The 26,996-nt window shown below is 55.6% G+C and overlaps 9 protein-coding genes across 9 annotated transcripts; 4 read left to right on the forward strand and 5 right to left on the reverse strand.

Annotated features, from left to right (window-relative positions):
* Positions 1-2,166: 2,166 nt before the first annotated feature.
* Positions 2,167-2,963, reverse strand: GMORB2_5043 (uncharacterized protein; the record flags this gene model as incomplete). Its single annotated transcript, XM_035467017.1, has 4 exons — positions 2,167-2,467; positions 2,566-2,661; positions 2,821-2,836; positions 2,927-2,963. 4 exons carry the CDS (start codon positions 2,961-2,963, stop codon positions 2,167-2,169), a joined length of 450 nt encoding a protein of 149 aa, XP_035323029.1.
* A 1,976-nt stretch (positions 2,964-4,939) lies between these two features.
* On the forward strand, positions 4,940-5,996 carry GMORB2_5044 (Aldo/keto reductase family; the record flags this gene model as incomplete). Its single annotated transcript, XM_035467018.1, has 3 exons — positions 4,940-5,394; positions 5,581-5,749; positions 5,799-5,996. Coding segments are annotated over 3 exons (822 nt in total), but the record flags the coding sequence as incomplete, so codon positions are not given.
* A 271-nt stretch (positions 5,997-6,267) lies between these two features.
* GMORB2_5045 (to TPR Domain) lies at positions 6,268-7,923 on the reverse strand (the record flags this gene model as incomplete). Its single annotated transcript, XM_035467019.1, has 1 exon — positions 6,268-7,923. One exon carries the CDS (start codon positions 7,921-7,923, stop codon positions 6,268-6,270), a length of 1,656 nt encoding a protein of 551 aa, XP_035323031.1.
* A 4,379-nt stretch (positions 7,924-12,302) lies between these two features.
* Positions 12,303-13,546, forward strand: GMORB2_5046 (Lipase (class 3); the record flags this gene model as incomplete). The annotated part of the gene is made up of 3 exons (XM_035467020.1): positions 12,303-12,399; positions 12,483-12,645; positions 12,769-13,546. 3 exons carry the CDS (start codon positions 12,303-12,305, stop codon positions 13,544-13,546), a joined length of 1,038 nt encoding a protein of 345 aa, XP_035323032.1.
* A 338-nt stretch (positions 13,547-13,884) lies between these two features.
* Positions 13,885-16,048, reverse strand: GMORB2_5047 (primary-amine oxidase; the record flags this gene model as incomplete). Its single annotated transcript, XM_035467021.1, has 2 exons — positions 13,885-15,616; positions 15,708-16,048. 2 exons carry the CDS (start codon positions 16,046-16,048, stop codon positions 13,885-13,887), a joined length of 2,073 nt encoding a protein of 690 aa, XP_035323033.1.
* Positions 16,049-16,165: 117 nt separating this feature from the next.
* Positions 16,166-16,613, reverse strand: GMORB2_5048 (uncharacterized protein; the record flags this gene model as incomplete). Its single annotated transcript, XM_035467022.1, has 2 exons — positions 16,166-16,228; positions 16,536-16,613. The coding sequence occupies 2 exons, from the start codon at positions 16,611-16,613 to the stop codon at positions 16,166-16,168; spliced, it is 141 nt and encodes a 46-aa protein (XP_035323034.1).
* Positions 16,614-19,452: 2,839 nt separating this feature from the next.
* GMORB2_5049 (uncharacterized protein) lies at positions 19,453-19,890 on the reverse strand (the record flags this gene model as incomplete). Its single annotated transcript, XM_035467023.1, has 1 exon — positions 19,453-19,890. One exon carries the CDS (start codon positions 19,888-19,890, stop codon positions 19,453-19,455), a length of 438 nt encoding a protein of 145 aa, XP_035323035.1.
* A 1,268-nt stretch (positions 19,891-21,158) lies between these two features.
* Positions 21,159-21,942, forward strand: GMORB2_5050 (uncharacterized protein; the record flags this gene model as incomplete). Its single annotated transcript, XM_035467024.1, has 2 exons — positions 21,159-21,719; positions 21,802-21,942. 2 exons carry the CDS (start codon positions 21,159-21,161, stop codon positions 21,940-21,942), a joined length of 702 nt encoding a protein of 233 aa, XP_035323036.1.
* Positions 21,943-21,967: 25 nt separating this feature from the next.
* Positions 21,968-24,945, forward strand: GMORB2_5051 (NACHT domain; the record flags this gene model as incomplete). Its single annotated transcript, XM_035467025.1, has 2 exons — positions 21,968-22,202; positions 22,268-24,945. 2 exons carry the CDS (start codon positions 21,968-21,970, stop codon positions 24,943-24,945), a joined length of 2,913 nt encoding a protein of 970 aa, XP_035323037.1.
* Between the last annotated feature and the right edge of the window lie 2,051 nt (positions 24,946-26,996).

Here is a 26,996-nt window from a genome sequence, read left to right on the forward strand (position 1 = left end):
GTGTAGGGTCAAATTGATGCAGCTACGACTGATATACCACGCTGCGGATTACCTACTGCGATACGACGTACGAGTACTTGCTACTGATAATGCCTGCTTGATTGACACTTGCACATGATGCCTGCAGTATCATTACAGAGTACGAGTACGAGCATCAACACGTACAACTTGGGCTGACCATTTTCAGGCTTCACATTGGCGCACCGCGGAACCTCGTGCCTTGGCCCTTGGCCCTTGGACAAGTCGTAGCAGTACGTCATGGCATCATCCTTCCCTCTAGACCTCCCTCCTCCCCGCATCGTCAGCCCCACCCTGTCGACCTTATTGATATATTGCTCCCTCTGGAGCCTTTGTTTACCACTTTATCTGCATGGTATATAGTATCAATACCTACCGCCTTCCGTAGTCACGGTAATACTGATGCTAGTATACTCTAGCCTTCAGCCACGCTAACGAGTCGTGAGTTTTCTACTCGTACTTCATGTTCCTTCCTTTAGAGACAGTCGTCTCTTCCTTCTCTCCCAACGCGGGAAAGAAAAAAAAAGTTGAGAAAAAAAGAAGAAAAAACAGAGAAAAAAGGAGGGAAAATAAGGAAGAAGAGGAAGAAGAAGAAGAAAAGTCTATCGATGAAACAGAGAGACAGAGAGAGAGGCCGCCTGTGAGGCCGCCCACGATATACTAAGTATAATGGCACAAGGACCAAGTCCAAAGGTCTTGGCAAAAGCACACAAAAAGTACGTGCTCGTACAAGAGTCGAGGTAGTCCGTTCAGCATGTCGGACGTTCCTCCGAGTTCCGGTCATAGACACGGTTAAAATCACCTCAACACCCCTCCTCCTCAAGTGGCGTAACCCGTCGAGGTTGTGGTAGATGACTTCTAGCCGCTGTGCCCATCGAGATCATCCACATTTTACCGTTTCCTCTTCCGCAGAGCGCAGAAGGGAAAGGCCGGAGGCGGCAAGTAATAATACGTGATTCGATGACGTGACTCTGTCTCCTCCGTTTCAGCTGGTAATCTGCAATCTGTACATTCGAAGGGAAAAGAGCAACATGTCCGCCCAGGATTGGGCTCGGAAAGCTCTCTGCTCGTAGAATTGGTCGACATCACCAGACGAGAAAGGGAACCCTTGGGGTCTGTTCAATACGCCTTGCACGGATCATCATGCTCGGTGAAACGACACGCAAAGCTCGAAGCCACTCTTTTGACTCTTCTCCTCGGTGAACTGGACCTTCCTCGCTCATCCGTCCATGATACCTACCCAAAACGAGGGTAGAAAAAGTGGTGCTCTGCTTCCTACGCCAACTCACTGTGCGGAGTCTTATAATATGTAATATTACTAATAATACTCGTCCCGCATCAGAGCTGGGGGATATTAGAGCTTGGGGGATATATAATACAGAGTAATATGACTGTCGCAGCTATTGATATGATAGCAAAAGAGCAACGGCAACAGCAACAGCAACAGCAATAGCAACAGCAACAGCAACGGCAACACACATGCACACACATACACACATATTCACGCACGCGCGCGCACATACTCCACGGGCTCATATGCCGCTGCTTTCATCTCCCTCTGATAGCTTCCCGGTACTAATACATACATTGTCCGTAATACCATCAAGAATTTCTTCGTCGCTACGACATTTGCGCCAACCCCGTGGTGCCATCATACCCGGCCGGTATTTTCGCTACAAAATGAGAAGAAAGAAGAGAAGAGAAGCTCGAGAAACCCTTCGAGCTCGGAAGGCAAACAAGAGGACGGGGGGGGGGGGGAAGAAAAAGGAAAAAGAGCTATTCTCCCCAATACGCCAAAAAGCTCGAATCCCACTTCGTAAGGCCCAAGCTGTCAAATCTAAGAAGAAGAGAAGAAGAAAAAGAAACCACTGTCGTATCCTCGTACAAACTGGCAACCTGCTTTTGCCCCCCCTCCTCCTTTCTCGTATCCTCTACCAAGATACGCTGCTGTCGCTCACGTCATTTCCCGGCTCTTGCCTCGTCGTACGTGCAACTCGGGGACTTCGTTTTCCCATTTAATCGTTCGCTTACTGGCGTGAGGATGAGGGAGAAGTGACCTGAACGTGGTGACTGCGAAACAGGAGACACTGCTGATCCCTCGTAGGAAGCGATCCGCCGAGGCCTCCCACGCGCCATGTTGGAAGCTTCTCAAACAATCATCTGGGCGACACCCTGGCCGCCGAGCGTCTTGCTCCCGACAAAAGCCTGTCCCTTGATGGCAGCAAGCAGGTAGCAGATGGCCGTGATGATGAGGAAGACCCCCGCGGCAATTAGGCTGCTGCCGGTGACGAGGGTGCTGAGGAACTGTATGACGGCCATGACGGCGTAGGCGGCGGCGCGAAGGTAGTTTGTCGTGATCTGGCGGATAAAGGCATCGAACTTGGACGAGGTAGGGCAGATGCGGAGCAGAAGGGGGACCTCGATGAAGAGGATGATGAAGGCCGAGACGCTGCAGCAGATTCGTTAGTCGCCATTTTCCGTCTCTCTCTCTATCTCTCTCTCTCTCTGAAAATGTAAGATAGCGTATTGGTAGGGGACAGAACGTACATGGCCAGGGCGCAAAAGATGATGAGCAGCGGGTGAGTGGTGAAGATGGAGGCAATGCCCGTAGCCAAGCAGATGATCATGGACAGGATGCCGAACCTGCGTACGAATGTCAGTCAAGCCGTTGCCAGCTGGTCTCCCGTACCATTTCCGTCGCGTATGGATTCCCCCCTCCTCTCCTTCTTGCATCGTAATCGTCGTCGGCTGGTAACCGATGGCCGAGGAGGGGAACGGGGGCGGGGCGCAGTAACGACTCACCACTGTCCGTAGATGCCTTTTTTTTTTTGCCAGCCATGTTAGCCTCATGCCCAGACAGACGCGCGCGCGCACACATACACACACAGGGAGGAATGATGGGACTTACTGAAATTGCGAGTCCTGAACTCATCGAGGATAGACATCCTGGGCGAGGAAAAGCTATTGTCAGAGCTAGGATAGCTTCGGTCGATGTGCTGTCTGTTGGCGTTGGTTGATTTTCGGAGGAACGAGGATGATGGCCCCGTTATCGCAGCTCCAGCTCGCGCGCGCGTTTTGAACGGTCGAAAAGGGGTGGGCGTCACAGACGTTGAGATGTTGCTGGGCGGTTAACGTGTGAGAGGATCGAAGTCTCGTGTGGCGGTCCTATGCGTTGTGCTCGTAATGTGTCTTGGTGGGCTTCTCGTTCGATGAATGTTGGGAAAGGATGAGGATTCATCTACGAATTCGAGTACGTAGCCTTGCTTCTCTTTGTTGTCCTCATGTGCCTGAGCTCGATGCCAAGGTCGCTAAGTTCTGACCAAGAGGCTGCTACAAGTAATCCGTAGATACTGGTAGGTCACCGGTACTCTCGTCAGGCTGCTTCCTGAGCGAGAAGAGCAGGTACCTTATACCTTGGACCCAGGCTGAGGGGAGCCTTGAGTCTGACAGGCGCTCCTCTGATTGGGTCCCAGTTGCTGTAGCATCTGTTCCAGGTCTGCACGGGTAAGTACGAGTATACGGAGTATTACATATTAATAATGGCAGGTGACAGAATGTCTCTGCAATGTGCAGTGCAGCTTGTCATGGTCAGTCAATCGTACCAGTGCGACTTGCTATACGGAGTATATATGCATTCACAATACAGATTACATAATACTCGTACATCAACACGTAGTAATCTGTATGTAGTAGTAAGTAGTAGTAATAGCCGGTAACACCTGACCGTTTCTAAACGCGACAATATCCGAGGCGCCTTCCGACGGACCGGCACTGCACCGTCTTGCTCGCCTCTCTCTCCTACAGCAACAAGTCCGCTCACTCAACTCACCTGGTCATCTTCAACGGTTGATTGGAAATCATGATCACCTGACGCCCTGTCAGGCTGCCTCTGTTGCCAAGCTTCACGCCAGCATCTGACTCGTACCACGTTTACGTACGCGACCCTCGCGTTTCAACTAACCGGGAATTCGGCACTGCCACTGTGACGCGCAGACGGAGTAACTCATCGCCACAAGACAAATCAATCACCATCACCATAAGCTTCTTCACCGGATGCCGTCAAGACCATAAGATGAGGAAGAAATGTTATCCATACCTGAGCTCTAGACGCTATCCTACATGTACATGTACGGAGCATCAACCCATCTTCGTACATGGATTCTACTGCATCGCACCGGACAAGCACGCATTCATGTATGGAGATTCCCAGACCAAGCAAGGCTCTGCAAATCCACCACGCCCAGAGCTTGTAGCCACGTAGAACACCATCTAGAGGAGCATCAATAGTCACGCACACTCCCAGCAACTGCAGCGACTACAGAAGAGCAAGCAGGAGGGACAACGAGAAGGAAGAGGAGAGCATTTCCATATCAGCAGCAGTCATCATCACACGTCCAGATCATCCAGCCGCTCAACAGTAGATTACCCCACATACAACCTTCTTGCTCATGTCTCCTGCTCGGGACTCGGTCAAGTGTATCCCAATGAGAAAATGTGACGCGGGTTGGTTCGTTTGCGCCCCTCCCCCAGCTGGCTCTCCTGGAATAGATCTCATGCTTATATTGCCCAAGAATGTCGTATTCAGATGATGGCTCCCCCTCTGACCTGACTTGGCTCAACACTGGTAGACTGTTTCTCTGTAGGCCTTGTTTTTATTTTTACGAAGAAAAAAAAAGAAAGAGAGAAGAAGATTCCATCATATCGTTTGGTAGCTCAATAGTAGCTGCCCCATGCCCGCCGTGAGGCTGGGAACATGGGTGAGTACGACGCCATGAAGAACGAAGGGTTTCTTAAGTAAATGGGAGAGATGGGAGAGAAAGAGAGAGGGAGAGAAGGGGGGATTTCTCAGATGAAAGAGGAAGAGAAAGAGGACGAGAAAGAGAAACGGAAAGGGGGGGGATAGGACAGTCACATCAAAAGCAATCTAAACCCAACGAAGTCACCCAAAACCGTCGAGTTCGCCCTCAAGCACGGCTACCGTCACATCGACACCGCAGCGGCCTACGACAACGAGGAAGAGGTGGGAGCCGGCTTCAAGGCCTCGGAGGTGCCCCGATCGGAAATCTTCCTCACCTCGAAGCTGTCAAGCACGCACCACGCCGCCGCCGACGTCGAGGAGGCCGTCGGCCAGTCCCTGTCCGACCTGGGCACCGACTACCTGGACCTCTACCTGATTCACTGGCCCATAGCCTTCTCCGAGCCCGCGGATCCCAAGCTCCGCGCCCCCATCGACCCGGCCGACAGCGGGATCCACGTCGTCGACGCGCCCGTCGAGGAGACTTGGGAGGCCCTCGAGGAGGTGGTGGCTAAGGGAAAAGTACGCAGCATCGGCGTCAGTAACTTTACGAGGGAGGTGTCGGAATCTCTCATCAAGGTGTAAGCTTCCTTAACCCCCCTCCTTCCCCCTCCCTTCTAATCCTCCCTTGTCCCTCAAAATTTCGTTTCTCTCTCCCTCCCCCCCTCCATCTTTCTCTCTCTCTCTCACACACACACACACACACAGAGAGAGAGAGAGAGAGACAGTACATTTACCGAGAACCAAAACAAAACAAAAAAAAACAGAGCCAATATTCGACCTGCCGTCAACCAAGTCGAAGCCCACCCCTACCTCCAGCAGCCCTCCTTGCTAAGCTGGTGCGAGGACCAAGGGATCAACGTGACGGCCTACAGCCCCTCGGGAAACAACGTCTACGGCTTCCACAAGCCCTTGAACGACCCCGTGGTGGTTGAGGTGACTAGTCAGGTGGGCCGTCCAGCGCGGCGCCTCGGTCCTGGCCAAGTCGGTGACGCCGTCGCGCATCGAGGAGAACTTTGTCGACTTCCAGCTGCCCGCCGACGCCATGGACCGCATCGACGTCCTGGACAGGAACCACCGGCACAATCTCCCCGCCAGGTTGGGCGTCGATATCTTTGGCGAGGTGGGGAGGGAGGCTGCCTGGAAGGGGAGGGCGGATTGGATTGCGGCGCAGAAGAAGTGAGGGGGCCACTTGCTTGAGAGTGTCACCTACCATCTGATTGAGCAAAAAGTAGGCAGTCCAATATATGGAAGAAAAAGAAAGAAAGAAAGAAGGAGAAGAAGAAGAAGAAGAAGAGAGGGGAAAGAGAAAGATAACCGAGACTTTTACGTCGAGGTAGAAATCATAGCATGTCGCTCAAGAAAAGGGGGTAAGCATGGTCATAAAAAATCATGTCGCGTAAGGGGAAGGCTGGGCAGACAGACTCCCGCCCGAGTGAACTCGGAGTCAAGCATCAATCGACACCCCTCCTGCAAAAGCAAGAAGATCGAATAGGCACATCGGCCACCTCGAGCGCAGCATCCAGCTTTGGCTTGATCTCGCCAGCCTCCCTCTCCCTACCCAGCCTGACAAGACACTCATGGTACCCATGCAGCGCCCACACATTGTTCGGGTGCTGGTGCGCGCGGGGCAGCGAGCCGTCGAAGCCCAGATCGGCCGCATAGACGGCCAGAGCGTCGTCGACGTGCCCCTGCTCGAGGAGCAGGGCCCCGTACGCGTGCCTGGCGGGCTGCATCCAACCCCAGGGCTCGTCGTAGGGGAGGGCGTCGTACCGGCGGATGGACTCGCGCAGGTGCTCGAACGCGGCCTCATAGCTGGCGCGGCGGTACTCGACCTCCCCATCGAGCAGGGCGGCGGCGACGGCCAGGATGTCGGAGCACGAGTTGTTGAACAGGGTGCGCGACGGCTTGACGCGGGCGAGGGCCGAGCGGAAGAGGCGGCGCTGGTCCTCGGCGTCGGCGACCTCGCCCAGGGCGGCGTGCGCCATGGCCCTGGCGTAGTGGCTCGCGGCGGTGGTGACGCAGTACAGGTCCCGGTCGGGCGGGGGCTGGATGCGGTCGAGGATGTCGCGCCAGCGGCCGAAGCGGATCAGGGCGTGCACGCGCATGGCCAGGAAGGCCTCGAGCCAGTCGGCCATGGGGGGCGAGCGGATGCGCAGCACGTCGTCGGTGACGGTCTCCTCCAGGCGCGCGACCGTGTCGAGGGCGACGGCGGACTGGCCCGAGAACATGGCCCCGTACAGGCGGAAGTGGTAGTCGTGCGCGCGGTACAGGGTGTAGAAGTTGCGGGGTCCCCGGCGGCGCAGGAAGGCCTCGTCGGCGGCGACGGCGCGTGAGTTGGCCTCGACGGCGGCCGCGTAGTCGCCCACCAGGACGTCGATGTGGCTGGGCATGTGTCTGAGGTGGCCGGCGTCCGGGACGAGGTCACGCAGGCGGTCGGCGGCCGGCAGGGCCGCCTCGGGACGGGCCGACATCTCCATGAGGTGGATGTACAGGTGCAGCAGGCCCGGGTGGCGGCTGCCCCCGTCGAGGGACAGGGCGCGGCCGAGCACGCGCTCGATCTCGAGCGTGCGGGCCCCCGGCGCCGGCTCCCCCGTGCGCAGGTCCCACAGCGCCCAGGGCGTGAGGTTCATCATGGCGTCGGCGTAGAGCGCCGACACGTCCGGGTCGTCCGGGTACGAGGCGGACACGCCGGCCATGGCGTCGGCGTACTCGACGTTCCAGGACGAGAAGTCGCCCCCCGTCGGCTCCGGGTACCGACGCCGCAGGGCTCCGGCGAGGGCTCGCTCCAGGTCCGTCGACGCGTGCCGCTCCGCCAGCACCACCGCCCGGTGCGTGCGCGCCACGACGGTGGCCCGCTCGTCGCCGCCCAGCAGCGACCACGGCTTGTTGTAGTTGGGCCCGAGGGCGTACGCGAGCCCCCAGTGCGCCATGCTGCAGGCCTCGTCGTGCGAGATGGCCAGCTCGAAGCACCGCACCGCCTCCTCGTGGTTGAAGCCGTAGCTCCATACCAGTCCGCGGTCGAACCACAGCTGGGCCGAGGCATCTGACGTCGTGACGCCGCGGTGGAAGTTGCCGAGGTCGTAATAGGGTGCGTCGTCGGCCGACATGTCGGACTTTCTTCTTCTTTCTCTCTCCTCCCGACGGTCAATGCTCAAAGACTACCGGCAGCAAGACTGATATTCCTCTCGTGCTGTTTCCTGGCGGAGCCTTGCCAGATGCGTTCTCTTGCAGCGTATTGCCCGTAAATGCACCGATGGCGATGGCGATGGCGATGGCGGCGGTGATGGCGGTGGTGATGACGTGAGCGGGGTTGTGCTCGTTGCAAGGAGGGAAAATGGCGGCATATGAGCCCTGACGTATTAATAACCCTGACGTGCTATTCGTACTGCTTCATGATGCGAGTATGATACGGAATCTATGCACACAATAAAGGCATCCGTCGTCGAGTTGCAATATTGCTACAGATTACAGAGCATTACGATACTCGATATCTGTACTTGCTGCCATTACTACTCTGCTACTACTACTACTACTATAGAGAGTGATAGTAAATATATATATATATATATATATATATATATATATATATATATATATGTGCGTATATATATGTGTGTGCGTATATATATATATGTGCGTGTGTGTGTATATTATATATATACATAGATGGATGGATGGATAGACAAGATCCCGTACGTCGCACGGGATATTATAATGCTCGGTGACGCACGTCATTGTACGGAGAATCGTCGAAGATTGGCAGAGGTTGATGTTGATATACGACTATCACTGCATCGTAATAGCACACACTGCGGGTACTCGAGATGATGACAAGTGTACAGATTAGACCGCATTCCTAAGATGAGTAGAACTCTGCTCTGGGCAGGAACCCAGAACCCGGACATCTTCACCTGGGATCTGCGTCTTGTAATATCGTACATGTGAGTGATAATATGCACACGACTGAGAGTCCAGGGGACATTGTACGGAGTAGTACGAGTACAGACAGCGGAGCAGATTTCCCCCCTCAGTCCCATCCTCCTCTATCCTCCTCTCCATCTCCTCGTGCCTCCCTCCGTCGTGCTCTCCATCATCCATCCGTCACCTCGTGAGGCTCAGCAGGGACAGAGACAGCAGAGACCAGACGGGAGTACCGAGTTGAAGAAAATGAGGGCCGAGATGGAGTGGGCTATGCTTCAAGGTGCATTGCGAAGTCGGACTACTTCGTACGGAGGAGAACCGTATCATTTATTCCTCGTACCTGTAGATGGAATGATGAGTCGTTTTTTTCCTTCCTTTTTTTTTAACTCTTGGACAATCAATTTCCGTCTATTCCGTGACCCGTCCTTTTCATCTTCTTCACATCGTTATCGATCCTCATTCTCAGCAGGGAGGGCTCATTGGCCACCATCGGGATCGATTGATGCTGTAATACGGAGCGGTACCACTATAATAATTCAAGGATTACGCGGTCAAGGTCAATGGGGTTCATTCCGTGCAGGCGTCATCTGACGATATACCTCGGCAACTCGATCAATAATATTACTCCATATCCAGAGTAATGCATCGTAGCCTGTAGGCGGGGGGGGGGGGGACAGTTAAAAAAAAAAAAAAGTTTTAGAAGAGAAAGAGAAGAGAAGTTGCATATGAGACATGCATCAATGGACAGGAAGATGGTCGATCGCGGATCAAGTCTCCCTCCCCCTCTTCTCCTCCTCCTACTCCTCCTCCTCCTCCTCCTCCTCCTCCTGCTACTCCTCCTACTCGTGACCTCAAGCCACGGCGCCTCGTCCCGTCGCACAGATCACATCACAACCCTATATGAGCAGTTTGACTCGCTGAAATTGCTGAGTATAACCCCATAGGGCAAGGTGTCTTGTCGGCCACGAGGATGATCGATACAGATTCGTCTAGCTCCTCCAGAAGTCGAGCGCTCGGAAGGTGTACCTACTCGTACGCCAAGTCGCTCTCCCCGCTAGCCCCGCCCCTCTCTTTGTTCTGGCTGCTCGCTCGTATTTACATGCATCCGTATCTTCTTCTCCTGGGTTGCCGTATGTGCTGCTGTATCCCGTCGTTGATCCCATGCAGCATGGGCCATCTTTGGTTCCCTTGTCCCGATGGGTCAACACGCCCACACACACGCACACGCACACACACACACGACGACGACGCGGCCGGCGATCCCTTTCCCTGGTTCCTCGGCTGTGTCCATCTTCTTGCCTGAGAGTGGGGAGGGATTGTGGGCTAGAGCTATTAGTCGAAGAGGCATGACTCCGTACGTTCAGTATATTATTACGTGTAGTATTATAACTCGTTCTTATTCCTCTGCCGCAGAGGAATATATTCGTAGTGAGTGGTATTATCACTCGCACTATACGACCGCTTCTACGACAACCCCCGATGTGTTATAACACACCGGGAAGGGTGAATATGACCTTCCGCTGCGCGATATCGACATCGACACCACAATCAGCCTCTCTCCTGGCAGAGGGAATCAATAATTGACGCAGCACGGGGCTGATGGTGACCCGCAGAGCACTGCAGATACGTAACTGTGCAGGGAATCGCGGTGAGCTTCGCATCATCAGCCGGCACTTGGGTGACTGCCACGGTACATCATGTACATGCTTGGGTAGGGTAAGTACAGGTTACAGGTATCAGTTATTACTAGCCGACGGGAGGCGCAAGCCATAGATTTCGAGTTCCCTGCTCTCTCACTCCGCCGGCCCCCCCCCCCCCCCCCCCCACGAGTGATGAGTGGCCATCCTTCCATCGTCTCTCTCCAAGTTTTGCCGCCACTCTGCGGCCGTGAGCAGGAATCCGGTCCCTAATACGGGTGGAGGGACCAACGTCAGGAGGAAGGAAGGGGAAGGAGAGAGAGGAAGAGGGACGAGGCCGAATCACCCGACGCGCTGATATCACTAGTACTAGTGGCTGTCCAGACAGAGATGGCTCCTCGAGCCGTGTACGGCCGAGTACGTACACGCAGCGTATCCCATGTACCCCACAATGACCCCTGACTAGCTCTTATGATGAGTTACGACATACGGACTCGCCGCGACAGACCAATACTAGCCGTGCGACGATACACGTAGGTATTGGTACGGAGTGGTACCGCCGCTGCCTAGACAGCAGGTGATACCGTGCTAGGTAACCTGTACGGAGTATCACAGATTAATAGCAGCCGTACGAGCTGTACGAAGTACCAGCTAACATATGCAGTATCCAACGCTACCGTACTACGACTGTCATACTGATACTCGCAACTCGTAGCTGTAGATTTCGACGACGATCCTTGATCACGGAAACCTGCCAATCATCATCCTGACACGGACTCATAGCTCACTCCGTCCTCGCCAACTCGGGCATATCGGTATATTCTTTTTTCCCCTTCCTTTCATTCTCATATACATACATACATATACATACATACATATACATACATATATATATACATACATACATATATATATATATATATATATATATATATATACTTCACGTGGCAGGGACCCTCCTCCCTCACCGTCACGGACTAGACAAGTCCCGCCTCTTGGACTAAATCCGGTGCCTTGCGGCCTTGTGGTTCCTTGCTGCGAGACCTCGTACCGATACTACTAGTGGAGACTAGGGACCGAAAGGCACGCTGTCCCGTAGACTAGACGCCCTGTCAAGCACGGCTGTCCATTCAGCCCGACCCTTCAGCTGTTCCGCTTGTGGAAGGTCTGCCGTGGGACTAGTGAAAGACGTGTTCTGATAGTCCGCAGCTGCATGCGCAGGAGGCCGTAGGACGGGTCATGTCGAGTCGTCCTCCGTAGCACAGCAGACCGGTTCGTCCTGACTCTTTCGGTGGTCGCCCTCGAGCGTTGAGGGAGGGGAAGGATGGTGTGTGCTTTCATCATGGGACACACACACACACACACACACACACACCCTCACTCGCTCGCTCACTCGCACCCTCACCCACACACGCCTCTTCGTTTACACCCGAGTGATATTACTACGTTGAACGGAGCCATGATACGAATCATCGCTTGTCACTCGTCCGGACGAAAGTGGATTTGCTCCCCTCTGTACCGCACCTGCGTCCTACATGGAAACTTCTCCACGTTGCCCGAGGCTCCATGAACCGTTTTTGATCATCTCCGTACCTTTTATTTTTATTTTTATTTTCATCTTTTACCCCCATGTCCTCTCTCTCGGTGGGGAACTGCTAACCCTCGCAAGGAGGGAAGAAGAGAGGGAAGGCAGAAGAGGAGAGGAGAATGAAAACCCGCACACCCGGTCCCTCTTCCTTGTCGGAAAGTGGACACATATAAGCAGGGTTGACCGTCCCCTGACGACCCAGTCTTTCCCGAGGTTCCCTCCCGCTTGCCAGTTGCCTGTGCTGCATCATTACATCCGTCGTCGTACTTAAAGAGGCGCCGGGTGCGATCCCACATCGCTCCTGGTTGACAAGACGACAAGATATACAGATCCCATCATCATGGTTTCGGCTTGGAGTCTCTTGGCCCTGGCCTCTCTGGCCCTGGCCTCTCCCGTCAAGACGATCGACGACTACGCTCGCAGCCTTGTCTCCAGGGGTATTGTAAACCCCCGCGCAACACACTTACACGCACTCCTGACAGATGCCTGACAGCTGACAACTCCTCCCACCCCTATGCAGACGATGTCGTCACTCAGAGCACGCTCGACAGGCTCGAGTACTATGTCCAGTACGCTGCGGCAGCCTACTGCACCGTCGACGTCCCCGTCAACAGCACCATCAAGTGCGGCGGACAGTGCGACGAGCTCGAGGGTCGCGACATCAGGGTCCTAGGCACATTCTTGTAAGGCTCAACCTAGCATCGCTCCGCAACGAAGAAGACAGAAAGAGACATCTTCTCTCCTCCCCAACATTGCGTGCTAACCTCGGAGGTGCGGAAATTTTGCTTCATCACAAAATAAAACAGCGGTGACCTGACTGAGATCTCGGCCTTCGTCGCCATCGACGACGCCAACAAGGAGATTGTCTTCTCCGTGCGCGGCAGCAAGACCGTCGCCAACTGGATCGCCGACCTTTCCTTCATCCTGGTCGACACGGACCTGGTGGACGACGGCAAGGTGCACCAGGGCTTCGCGACGGCGTGGAACGAGCTGGAGCGCGACGTGGCCTCGACCCTCAAGTCGGCCCTGGCCTCCAACCCCACATACACGGTCGTCTCGACCGGCCACTCACTAGGCGCGGCCGTGGCCACCATCGGCGGCGCCGTCCTGCGCGCCAAGTACGGCATCCCCCTGGACCTGTACGTCTACGGGTCGCCGCGCGTGGGCAACGCCGTGCTGGCCGACTTCATCACCAACCAGGACGGCGCCGAGTACCGCGTCACCCACACCGACGACCCCGTGCCCCGCCTGCCCCCGATCTTCTTCGGATACCGTCACATCTCCCCCGAGTACTGGCTCACCAGCCCGGCCGAGGATGGCGACGACTACCCCCTCAGCGACGTGGTCGTGTGCACGGGCAACGCCAACATCGACTGCAACGGCGGCGAGATCGGCGTCGACACCAACGCCCACCTCTACTACTTCGGCCCCATCTCTACCACCCTCTGCTTCTCCGTCAACGTCACCCTCGACGACCTGTCCGTCTCGCTGTACACCGTCACCACCGCCGATGGCGAGAATGCAGGCGTTCAGATCGCCCAGTACGCCGCCAAGGATAAGGAGTTTGTCGAGCTCGAATCCTAGACCGCCCCCCCTTGTCGAGCGGTAACATGTTTTGAATGGCCTGTCGCATATCCCTATCGCATTCATTTTTTTTATATAATACTTATTATACCTTCTTTTATTCTATAATTTCGTCGAAGCCTTTATATATGTCCATATAGTTTGTTTTATTTTGCTGTATATTCGACCTGAAAGCATGATGATGTGTATATATCACCATCATGTATATATATATATATATATATATATATGATATACATATTCCCCCATAAGCCGATTGATGAATCAGCAACCTTCAGAAGACGTGTCCGCTGAAAAAGGGGTGGGCGGTTTGATGGCAAAGGCGGCAGCGACTGTGTTCATTCTGGCTTAGCACAGCATCCGACACGAACACTGGCCTGGTTGCGGTCCGAAGGAACGTCGAGCGCCGGGTTGGACGTGAAGAAGTCCGCAGGACGGAGGTGTACCTGGTGCACCTCGACAGGCATGACAGGCCAATCCTCGACCCTGGGGTTGTGGGTGAGGCCGAACACGGTCCAGACGACGGGGCTGCTCCTGCGGCCACCAGCGGAGGCCTTGTCGCCGGCGTCGCCGTCGGTGAACCAGTCGCCCCGCTCGACCATGGCGCCGACGCCGTCGATCTCCTCGGCCGTCTGGTTGGTGAACTCGCCTGCGGCCCACAGCTCGCCGTCCCTGTATCCGGTGACCCAGAAGTGGTGCTGGGCGAAGGGGGCGCGCTTGGCCTGGGTGCTGTCCGGGTCGGCGAGCAGGAGCTGCGTCTCGGGGGAGATGATCTTGAAGCCGACGTTCTTGCCGGAGACCGGGTTCAGCCTCGTCCTGTTCTCGAGCCGGAGGGTGCGGTTGCGGCGGGAGTCGGCGTCGACCCAGGCGGCGCGTTCGACGGTGCGCCTCTCGATCTCGTACAGGTTGCCAAAGGGGTTGGTGTCCGGGTCTATCCTGCGGCCGACGCTCTCCTCGATGACGACCTGGGTGTCGGCCGGGCCGTAGGAGTCGATGGCCGGGTCGATGCGGATGGCGAAGACGTGCTGGTGGTTCTGGGCTAGGACGCCGGGCCCGACGACGTTGCCGTATGCGCTCGTCTTGCCCTCGTCGATGGACACGACGCTCATGATGCCCGTGGCGCGCGTCTCGAACGTCAGGGCGCCGGACAGGTCAAGCTTGTAGATGAAGATGTACTCGTAGTTGGCCAGGGTGGCGATGAACTGCACGACGAGCTCCCTCATGCGCGTGACGACGCCGCGGCCCGTACGGAAGTTGGTGTGCTTCCACAGCACGCCGTTGTCCTGCTCGTGCAGGCAGATGACCGACTTGGACGGATTGGCCGACCCGTCGGGCGCGGTGAGCAGCGTGTCCATGTAGTGGATCGCGCCCAGGCAGTCGCACCCCAGGCTGAGGTTGTTGACCGCCCTGCCGACGCCGGTGTCGCCAAAGTCAAAGGCCTGCTTGCGGTGGTAGGGGGGCCGCGGGTCGCCGTAGGGGACCGTGAGCTCGCTGAAGCTCAGCCGGTACGCGACCGGCCTGCCGTCGTAGCAGACGTCGTGCAGCACCGCGCCCTCCCTCGGCGTGAAGCCGACGCGGAACCTCCACTTCTGCCACTCGACGAGGCCGTCGGCGTGCGGCGTGAAGGACGGCCCCTCGGGCTGGACGACGTTGAGCGGCTTCAGGCCCTCGCGCCTGGGCTCGGGCCGCAGCTCGGGCACGTACTCGCCTTGCTGGGGCGAGTTGTGCAGCTTCCTCGGCTCGCCGGCCCGGGCGGCGGGGGCCAGCGAGTCGCCGGCGCCGCCCGTGGCCAGGCGGTCGACGCGGATGATCTCTCTGGTGGCGAAGTCCATGACGGGGACGATGGGGATGGGGAAGGAGTAGTGGTTCGAGTCCGGGTTGCCGGTGGTCGTGTCCTTGGCGAAGACGAGACCCTGGATGTAGCGAGGCTCTCCGGCCTGCTCCGCCCCGCCGTACGGCCACGGATCAATCGTCACCTCGAAGCCGTCCGGGATGGCGAACTCGGACATGGCCTCCCTGTAGAGGTCGGACTGGAGGCAGATGCCGAGAAGCATGTCGCCGATCTCGTCCCTGGATATGGGGAAGATGTCAGCGACTGTGCGGGCCGGGGTCGGTTCATGTCAAGACGATGCATGAGATATCCGACACGCTGTCTACATACCCTGCGAGGTACGGCTTGATGCCCTCACCGGCTACCTTCTGCGAGACGACCTCTGCCTTGTCGACGTTGACAACGGTGCGGATATACTGGTGGTTGGCAGGCGGGGTGATGAGATCGTGCTCGACCAGGACCTGGCGCGGCGGTACGGGGACCGAGCCGTCGAGCTTGCCGGCGTGCTCGGCCTCGAGGTAGGGTACCAGGATGTCCTTGGCAGGCTCGTCAAGGAGGATGGCACGGAAGAGGATGGAGGTGTCGGGCCCATGGAGGGCGCGGACAATATCACGGGTCTTTTGAAACTCGGCCTCGCTCAGCGGGGCGAGGGGGTGAGGGTGGCTAGGCATGTTGACGGGTGGAGGAGCGAAGGAGATGGAAGTTCTGGAACGCTGCAATACCGGGCGATGGGGATGTGAAGAGTGTGGTCTAGGATATGAGAGGGAAGTTGCAGGATGTTATATAAATCATGAGAGCAGGGAGGAGGATGACGAGAGGACCGAGGAGATATGCCATATCTTGCTGATAGGCTGGTAGAGGTTATGGGATGCAAGATGGAATCAATTTCAAGATGCGTTATCAGATTAAAAGGCGAGAGGGAGAGAGGGAGAGAGAGAGAGAGAAGAAAGATGGAAATAAAAAAATAAAATAAAAATAAATCTCGCATGATACTGGTCTGAAATGGTTCGCATACACGTACACACACACACACACACACACACACACACACAGAGAGAGAGAGAGAGAGAGAGAGAGAGATGGAGAGAGAGAGAGAGAGACGCATAACCAAAGTAGCATGAGTAGCAATGGGTAACATTTAGATGGAGGGAGATCCACCGCGTCGAGTTCTGGCTTGGTAATCCCGCACGGCGATTGATTAGCAGCAGTTCGGAAAGTTCCCCGGGCTGCTGCCATAGTCCCCGTGCGTCTTGCCGCTTTGCCGCTCTGGCCCGACTACGGATCAGTTGCTACGGGAGAAAAGGGTGAGCAGAGCAGGAAGAGCAAGGATGAAAATAAAGATGAAAATAAACTAAGAGTAGAAATGTTCAAGGAAGAGTGTGGTGACCAACGGATGAGTCAATGTCAATATCTGCAAAAGGAAAAAGAAAGAAAAAAAGCAAGAGGGGAAGAGGAGAGGAGACAAGGACAGGGACAAGATTACGCGTTGGTTACGAATGGGTCAGATGAGTATGGCTCCGTACTCGTGCAGATGTGTGCGTGCTCCGAGATTCAGATAAGTATCATGATACCGTCCATAAGAGGCAATGCTACACGGTTCCCGGACCCCGCGGGGACCCGGTGGTGGCCCGCATCGTCCGGGGTCACGTCCGGGACACGAGGATGACGGGGGAGATGGGCCAAGTCTCTATTCTGAGTGTAAGTGCTGCAGCCTGCACTGTTAGGTGCAGCCATGTCGGTGGTTGCGAACAGGTTGGGCAGTATATCACATGCATTCCCCCGTGTATCGATAATACGGCCAGGACAAGTCGGAGCAGTGACTGTGAAAGACGGTCGAGGCAGCCGGTGATGAGAGACTGTCGAGTTTGAAAAGACACCATGTATCGCGCGCGCGGATATCAGATGCTACGATGGAGGAGGGGTCGGGTCAGATAGAGCATAGAGCATCTGTCTTGCAGAACAGGCCAAGTCAACAAGGGTATCAATTCATGTTGATGTGTACGAGTATACGTTCCTGTGCAGGGGGGGGGGGGGGTGTTAGTAGTGAGTGGTAGGTGCAGGTTACATCTATTACAGGTTTCCGTTTTGTAATGGAAACTGAACGAGTGCAGTATGTACGAGTAGAGTATTGCCCGTTTTCGCATTCATTAAAAAGCGCACCGTGTTTCTTCTGCTCGTGTGTGATAGGAAGTGTACGTCTTGTGTGTGTGTGTGTGCGTTTGTGTGTGTGTGTGTGCGTGTGCGTGTGTGTGTGTGTGTGTGAGCCTATGACAAGGTGGTCCGAGATTCGGGGAAGAAGTAGCAGTAACATTGAAGGGGGATGAATAGGGAGGGGTCCACGGTTAGGAACTGCCGATTCTGAGACAGAAAGAGAGATGGATCAATAGAGGGACCAAGGGTTGGAGGTTAATCATGCCGATCGCCGAGGCACACGTACGAGGGAGGATACGGTGCTCTCGTACATCAACTGGCGGGGGGGGGAGGTATTCGGGGGTTGCCGGCTGAGACGAAGCGGTGCCCTCTGCAATCGACGAGTTACGGAAGTGTACGGGTACGAGCAATAGAGATGTTTCCAAAAGGGAGGAGACGACGACAATGTTGGCATCGTCGTCGTCGTCGTCAGCGGCGTCGGTGGCACCTTTGGAGACAGAGAGAGAGAGGATGTGTGCGTATGTGTGATAGGGGGAGAGAGGGAGTTTGTTCGGTACGGAGGAGGGTCTTATCTACGACCGTGTACGCCAGATGAATAAATCTGCGGGCGGCGTCGAGACTGCAGAAGATGCAGTGTGTATCATCACTCCGTACTCCGTACCTGCAGGGACAGTCCCGATCAATCACTAGGGATACATCAACATACTGCGGAGTATGAATAACACCGTGGTTCCCGACATGACGAGCAATACAGAGTACGGAGTATCGCATATTGATCCTGCATGCAGGTGTGCGTGTGCGATGCCGCCTAGGGATCCGTCTCTAGGCGCCAGAAGCGACAGGTTCCACCGCGCCCCGGGAGCAGGTGCACGCTATCAATGATACTCTAGAAGATGTATCAAGAATGTATCATGCTCCTTCGAGCGCCATAGAGCGTCCCCCCCCCCCCCCCCCCCGCCTCTTTTTCAGTATCTGACGAGAAACCGGCGTCCATGTCGACGCGAGCGAGACCACGAGGATGGATCGAGAGCAGGCAATCAGCAGATGGAGCAATCGTGGGTCAGACTTCAGGACGGGCGATAGCACCAGAACACATCGCAGTCAAATCACTCAAAGGGTGGGATGCGTGTTGTCGGGTGTCTTATCCTCTGCTGTCTTATCATGACTATCATGACTATGATCCTTACGTGTCAGTGTCGGTACAGACCTGTACCGACACCGCCAGACGCCGCATCATTGGTTCTTCCGGTCCAGATCTGAGCCTCAGGCCCTCTGATGCAAACATCACCAACTCTCAGATATATATCTACGGCCTCATCCTCCCTCCCAGCTAGGTAGAACAGGTAGCATCGATACGACGGCCGCGGCCCTTTCTCCGGAGGGGCTAGAGCACCTGCATCATCTACATCACCTACGCGCGCGTGAGAACGTAGCCAACAGTCAGACTGGACCCTTTGATAGTTGAGTCCGCATCATTACCTAATCTACCTCTGGTTGCACGGTCACACTTGGCGCCCACCGCGGGGAAGGACACGGCAAGATTGTGATCGGTATGCTGTTCTAGAATCAGTATTTCAGAGCACGTCACGCGCATGTCGCGTCGGCGTCGACCATGCGATGAAACTTCATACATAGCTGCATTTCTTCGGCTTCGCCCCGCCCTGATGATCAACGCTTCTATTCATCGTGCACTCGTAATGCCCCACACACGCCGTAAGATCTAAGATCTATGGGTGGTATGGAGCCGCGTGTTTTCCGCGATCTCTCTTCTTACACAAACCAACGTTGAAGGCCGTTGTCGCTTCGTTCCCGACGTTTGCTACCCGCGAGCTTTCGACTTATATTGCTTATATCTATCGATGTCGTGGATCCACTAGATTTGGCTTCTGGTTCATGTACTGTCGCTTAGGGGGAGTAGACATCTTTAATCGAACAAGACATTCCAACCGAGGCTTTGCATTGCATCCATGGCAGCAGAAGACAGGTCTTTGATGGTGACTCTAGCATTGATAGTCACCAGCGAGGGAATCGCCTGGAGCTGTGCATGGATCTGCCGCAGCGCCTCTCGAGTAGACTGTGCACTGTCGCCATCCGTCCCAGTAATGAACCTTGAGTTGTTTCTCTGAATGCGTAGGCCTAGTGTTGTGAGCCGGCCGCAGTTTTTTCCAAGAATTCTTATGGTCCGCAGCTCGTCTTCCTCCAGCTTGACCGCTCCAGGCTGATGTCCCATGCTCACTGCGGCTGGCAGGTTGATGTCAACGTGTGACAAAAGATCTGCATTCACAGGCCCGATGAGATCTAGGAAGGACTGCAGGAGCTGAACTTGCTTCTGGGCAGTGTCCACGAATAGGAAATGGTTCATTTTATAGACCACCGCCTTCGCTTCGTCACTGACTTGTCGGTCGGTATGCAGCAACGCAAGCCAGTGTTTGGGCCGGCCAGGAGCGAATGTCTCTACCCGTTTCCCCCCGGCCTGAAAAAGATAGATTGGGTGCCGAATAACGAGTACTTGCTCGTATATAATTTGACGAATTTCTATAGGCAAGGCGAGAAAGCTGGCCGTCCTTCCGGCTACAGGCCACGACGCAGGCCTAAAATGTTCAATAGTTCGTGATTGGGGAGTGCTGTGGTGGTGCGGAAATGACGCGTTCGACTTCGAATTTTTCGGGCCCATCGTGTTTTGATCCTTCCACCACTCGCAAGAAGGTGACTTGGAGATATCGGAAGCCCCTTGACCAATGTGGACAGTGGTCGACAGCCTGGGGGGAGGGGTTCTAGTCCAGAGCCATATACGGTGTATTCAACCTCAAAAGTTGTTGTGATCGTAACTAACCTGTATAGCCCAGCTGCTCGCGCAGATTCAAGGAAGCCACTCAGATAATACTAAGACAAGTGGCAGCTGGTCAGCCGATGCTATTCAATAAATAAAAAATGTAAGGATATTAAAAAAAAAAATTATAAAATAAAATGTATTTCGAACAGATAATTTAAAAAATTTAGGAACAGAATTTAAGAAAAGTGAACTGGGAGGTACTTCGCTCGAGATTCTAATACTGCACTTACAGAATACGATGTAACTCACGACGTAGCTCTGCTGCTCGGTTTCGATATGGCGGTTGAATCGTCGTACGAAGAGAGGCGAAAAATCAACGTCGGGGACCTGCGCTGAGACGGTACGGTACCATGGATTGGAAAAGTGAGCCGTCGGTTATTTGACGGCATTCCTAGTGCTTGGTAAAACGGCGGGCGGATGGAGGAACTGGAAAGACGAGAGTACCGAGCACAACCTCACAGCAACAAAAGTCACGCAACTGTAATACTACATAAAGTGGTATGCCACTCTTCAGCATTTACTTATGGCTGAGCAAGGAAAAACCTAGAGCGGGGTATCGTTGCCTGAGTGTCGGAAAAAGTTTGATCCCCTTGTAGACGAAATAAAAAGACACGAGTAGTCCTCGGTGATGTAGATGAATAGGTTGCGCCGGCAATTCATCATTGCCAAGAAAGCTTCGAAGTCTAAGTGCCTGTTCAATATGAAGTCTCAAGAAACACATGAGGGGCTCCGTCGAGGTCTGCGGAAGAGGCTCCGTACTTTCCGGCGTGGCATAGGCAGCTCGTTCCGCGAGAGCGATGTCGAAACCAGGTAAATGTTGGTTCCTACCAATCGATCTAGAAGTCCTAATCATTAGTAGTATAGCTTCTGTCGCACAGAACACAAACTCTGTCACCAGCGCACTACCCTCTAAACAGACAAGCGATGCCACCCTCGGAACGCGGATCGAAGCCAGCCGCGTCGACGGTAGCAGCCAGACCAAGCGGAATGGCTCTCATCGACGTGATTCCTACCAAAATGTTGCCTCCGCCCAAGCAGGTGCTGACGACAACGGGGATGATACCACCGGGTCTTCAGACCTCTGGAGTGCAGCATACCGTGAGGCGGTTGAAAGCCTCAAGGGAGATGTAGACGTCGTTATTCTCAACAGCAACAATGTCGCGCAGCTGTTCAGGAAACTTGACCAGCTTGACAAGGAAGCAAATCAGGAGTCTGCTTTCCTGAGAGGAGTTAAGTATCTGCAATCTGTCAAGGTACCGCTTGAGAGATTCAAGCTAGCACTAGACCTAGCCAGCCCTCTGACAAACCTGGAACCAACCGCGACGACGGTTTTTGGCGTAGTCCGGAGTATAACTGCGGTGGGTTCTGTCTCTTGTCAAGGCAGCGATTCCCGTGATCCCGATGTGGTCTGCCGTTACACAAGAGCTGATTAATGCACAGATCGCCATCAGCCTCGCAGGTGCTGACTTGGAATTTGCTAAGCAAATCGGGGAGATGCTGGAGCAGATCTCCTACATCGACGATTGCGACACGCTCGGTCAAAAAGCTGACCGGGCTGACATTCACAGAGTAAGCGTATAGCCAACTCTCCGAAGCCCATCTAACCATGTCGCAGGCGCTTGTTTCGGTTTACCGGAAGCTCCTCGAATTCTACAGAGCAGCCTTCGAGATGCTGACGAGCCGCGGAACGAGACTGATAGTGAAATTGACGCTGGAGGAGGATCAACTGCCCGGCATCGTGCAAGACTTCTTGAGGCACGCGGACTACCTGCGAAGACTTGTGCAGAAGGCAACTTGGGAGATCGTCGAGGACATCAAGGCCATGCTCTACGATGCCGAGAGTAAGTCTCCCCGTCTCAACTGCCCGGACGTCGTGGGTCCAGACTCCAGACTGATCTGGATCTAGTTGCCAGGTGGCTGGGCGGTGGCAAGATGGAGATGCAGAGCCGGTACCACGCGCTCCTGCAGGAGATCCGGGCCGACCGGGCTTGCGATTTCCTGCTCGAGAATCCCCAGCTCGCCGACTGGTACCACGCCTCCCAATCCCGGCAACTGGCACTCCTCGGGGATACGGGCTGTGGGAAGACCGTTGCCGTGTCGTTCCTGGTCGATGAGCTGGGCCGGAGAAACGAGCACCGGCTGCCCAGGCCCAAGGTATGCTACTTCTACTGCCGGGATGACGAGACCGGCCAGGCTGTTCAGGTGGTGTCCGGCCTGATCCTATCGCTCCTCGAGCAGCTGCCTGGCTTGAAGAAGGATTTCTTCGGGTGGTATAAGCAAGCGCAGGCTTCCGGCATTCTTGAGCCGGCCACGAGCATCAAGAAACTGGGAGAGTTTCTGCACAAGATCCTGGAGGCAATCGACCGGCCAGTCTTCATCTTGATCGACGGTCTGGACGAGTGCGATGGGGTGTCGAGGAGGACTATCCTCGTCTTACTGAAGACCCTGTCGCAGAAGATCACGCAGCTGAAGACCGTGCTGGCTTCCCGACCCCAAGAGGACATCCTCGCACAGCTGGCCGGTGTAGGCAACATCTACCTGGGCTCCAACCTCGAACGGGATGAGATCATAGTCAAGGCGGCAGTAGAGAGGCAGCTGTTCCATCTACCGGAAGATTCCAAAGCCCTCATCGTCCACCGCCTGTCCCGCATGGCTCAAGGAAACGCCATCTGGACGAAGATGACGGTCGAGCTCATCGAGATCCGTGGAATCCGGGCATTGGGACCCATGCGACGATTCTTGGAGGAGATGCCGCTGCCCAGACAGCTCTCGAGACTCTACGGCCGCCTATTCTCGCGATACACCTCAGGTGAGCTGGAGAACGAAGGCCTTGCCAGCGCGGGTCTGAAGCTCCTCGCCGTCGCTCGCAGGCCGCTCAGCATGCTCGAGCTTGCATGGGCGATCGCACTGGCCACGGCGCGGCGGGAGGTGACCACCGTGACTGCGCTGGCTGATCTGGTGGATCATCAGCGGGTGTTGGGCCTGATGCATCCATTCATCTCCCGCGTCGACTACAGCGACACTGGGAAACGTCAGGTGCAGCTGATCCACCAGTCGGTGAAGGAGTTCATCCTCGACGATCTCGCCCAGACGCAAGCTCCGACCGTCCCCGCCGAGACCGGTCAGCTGCTCTGCGATAGACCTGCGGAGATGCTCGAGGCCATGGCCACAGACATCTGCATTCGATATCTCCTCCTACACGACGTCGACGCCATCAATCTCTTCTCTGAGGAGCAGATGGCGATTGCAGAGCTCCCGCAGGAGGCAGGCTTGTTCGACGACGACGACGGCGACGACGACGAGGCACCGACCGAGTACGATCCCCGTTGCACATGGGAAGTCTGGGAAGGGAACATGATCCGCTACGATCCGGCCGAGCGCGGTCTCGGGGAGTTCTTCGTCTACGCATCTTGCCATTGGTTGGAACATCTCGCTGCCGTCACGAGCGGCTCCCTGCTGAGCTTGCCGAGCATAGAGGATGTCTGCCAGCCAGGCTCGACTCGGCTCCGCAACTGGACCCAACAGAATTGCCGGCCAAGTTGCGCAGTCCAGCCCAGGTTCGAATTCGACGGCAGCCTGTACGATCCTCTCGGCATCGTCTCACTCTACGGCTCGGAGGCCATGCTACGCTATATGCTCAAGGTCTCCGAATTCGGCGGTGACAGGTACCTCCCGAGATCGGCCTTCCGGGCCGCCGATCAGATACTGCAGTGGGGTGACTTGGCTCGGCTGAGGATCCTGTCTCTAGACGGGAGGGTTGGGGGTCAGCTTCGCAATCTCGACTTTTTTCGGCTCGCGATCCATCAGTGGTTTATCACCGATGAGCGTGACCGCAACTGGGACCTAGCTTTCGACCTCGTCGACCTCTCGTTCGACGATATGATCCGGGAGCGATGGGGCAATGAGCTCCTGTGCATCGCCGCCGGCGCGGGCTGTATGCCACTAGTTCAGCGGCTGATGGCCGGAGCTCGACGCAAGGCAGAGCTTCGAAACGAGCTCCTCTGCGGATCACGGCACGAATCGCTCTCATCTCAGAGGTCCAAGCATCAATCAATCGGAGAGGCTGTCTTGGGGGACCATGTTGACGTGGTGGAATACCTCTTGGGAGAGGATGGCATCGCAGCACACCTCGAATTCCGCAACGCGCGTGGCGAGAACGTTCTCCATCTAGCGTCGAGGCTATGCAACCCGAGAATGGTCCGGGTCTTGGCACCTCGCTCGACCGGCTTCATGCACGATGCAGACGACCGGGGAGACACTGCTCTGGAGCGGATCGTCAAGAGCACCCGGGATCCGGAAGATCGGTATGAATCGGCGAGGATCATCCTCCTGCACACACCTACCATCTGGAAGAGCCGACCGTCTGGTCAGCACGCCCGTCTCTTGCAGCTGGCCGTACAGCTCGGTGACCTGGACATGTGCCGCGTCCTGCTCTGCGTCGGGAAGCTGAACCCTCTTCTGGCGATGACACGTGGCGACGACGGACAGCCGTCTCTCAAGGGTGAGGCTCATCAGGACGAGGGCACTGCACTCGAGATACTACGGCTGCTGCGCCTCGGGACCTCGTCGGATAATACCGCTTGAGTCCTGGGCCTACCGGCGGCGAGCCAGGTATGGAGGAGGTCAGAGCCTCCCTCACATCCGACCCCGGAAACGTGCAGAGGCTCCCGGGAGTATCATGGCGGTAGACGCCGCAATCTCTGTGGGAGAGCCTCGTCCGAAGACGGACAGCAGTAGGCCAGCATCTCGGACTGGACGGACGGCCTGGAGATCTGATACCTGTACAGTAGCCAAGACTCGGCTATTCGGAGGAGGTCATCGACGGTGACTGAGAGGATGGTGAACCCGACTGTAAGCGTCCACGTGCGACTTCGAGCGCGCCGTCAGAGCCATGGGCTCTGCAATTCCTGTCCGGTATCCGTGGCCCTGGTCTCCTATCACCTGCTCACGGCCCTGTGAATGATCAATGTCGGGGTTTTGCTCCCCCCCCAAACAGAGCCATCCCCCATCTGTCGTCTCCTTTCTATCCATGGGTTACATGGTACCGGCTATGGACATGGGCCGCTACCCCTGGCCGTGGAGTATCGACACCTGCCTGTACTTACTTCTACGAGGAGAATCGGCCATGCACAATGTCAACACCACATGCGATACCGGTGTGTGCCGAATTGAAACCCGTTGGTGGACTGGGTTTTTTTTATATCAGTCAGATCGATCTCATCAGTCAGATCGAGAACCCTGTCGGGCCTTCGATTTCATTTTCATCTCGAGCTCGCGTCGTCGTCGACATTCGTCGCTCGCAATCGCGGTGGTTACGAATCCGGATGGCCTCGGGCGGGCAAACGATCGGTCTCGAGGTCGATGATCTCCCAGTCAGCCGATCAGATATACCAACCTAGTGCTCGAGCGACGATGGAATAGCGGAGAGCTGGTCGAGTGTGCGTACGAGTCGACATTCACGTCTCAGCTCCATATTATGCGATATCTCTCGATATTTCTCATGATCGGGTAAGCAGGGTTATTGTGCAGCATCCAGGAGATTGTACCGCGAGAACAGCTGTGCACGTAGATGTGTTCGCAAGAGGAGAGAGAGTGTGTGTGTGTGATACCTACTCGGAGGAGGATGGAAGCTGAATATTACACGTTTCTTCCCCAAGTGGCGTGGGTCTACCGGGGCCAGTGACCGGGATATGGAGGAATCAGAGCATGGTAATGATGCGATGATATGATGTTGCTGCACGAGTAAGGGCATGCTGGTAGCCCCTCGGTAGCCCCTTGGCAATTCCAAGACTAATACCAGGTAGTACGGGTACGGGCGAGATGTACAGATGGACGTGTACGATGAGTACAGACAGATAGATTACCTGCGCGCAGGTGTCCAGTCTACTCCAATCTGTACTCGCATGCGTTCTGCCATACCTTGTCCATGCATTGATTGACTGCTCGGGGGTGATCATGGTCTGATGCAGGACAAGGCGAAGCATCTCGGCATTCATCAGCACAGGACGACTGACTCTTCGACCATCTCGTTCGGAGGTGTAGAGCAGTGCTGGGCGGTGGAGAAAATAAGAATAGAAAGCAAATCGCAGATGGTGGACGGGGAGGGCTCCTCGGCATACGTACCGTGTGTCACATGTTCATGTACATGTTCATGTACTGGCGGAGGTAGTCACGCCCTCCCCGCAGCCGCGCCGTGCTGGCCTGACCATCCTTCTTTACCTGTACAGACCACAGTGCTCGTACCTGTACTCGGCAGGCTAGAGGCTAGAGGATGGAGGGGCGGAGGCCAGAAAGCCAGGGGCTAGGGGCTAGGGGCTAGATGCTGATAGATGCCCAGATGCTCGATGCTCGATGCTGAGAGGAACGGAGGGGGTTGCATAGATCCGGAGTCTAGGACTTTGGGGGGGGGGGGGGCTTGAGGGGTTGAGAGTCTTGCCGGTACGACGGGTCTAGAGTCTAGAATCCAGTCCTAGGGTAGACAGACGAGGTGAGCGAGTAATTGAGCGAGGCGACGGCATGTTCTAGGCCGTGAATAGTTTGGGTCCGGAGTCGGATGGGGTGTGTGGAGGGAAGTTGAGAGAGGAAGTTGGGAGAAGGGGTTGGAAAGGATGAGAGCAAGAGGAGAGAGAGCAGGC

Source organism: Geosmithia morbida (assembly GCF_012550715.1).
Source record: "Geosmithia morbida isolate 1262 chromosome Unknown scaffold_3, whole genome shotgun sequence".
Taxonomy (NCBI): Eukaryota; Fungi; Ascomycota; class Sordariomycetes; order Hypocreales; family Bionectriaceae; genus Geosmithia; species Geosmithia morbida.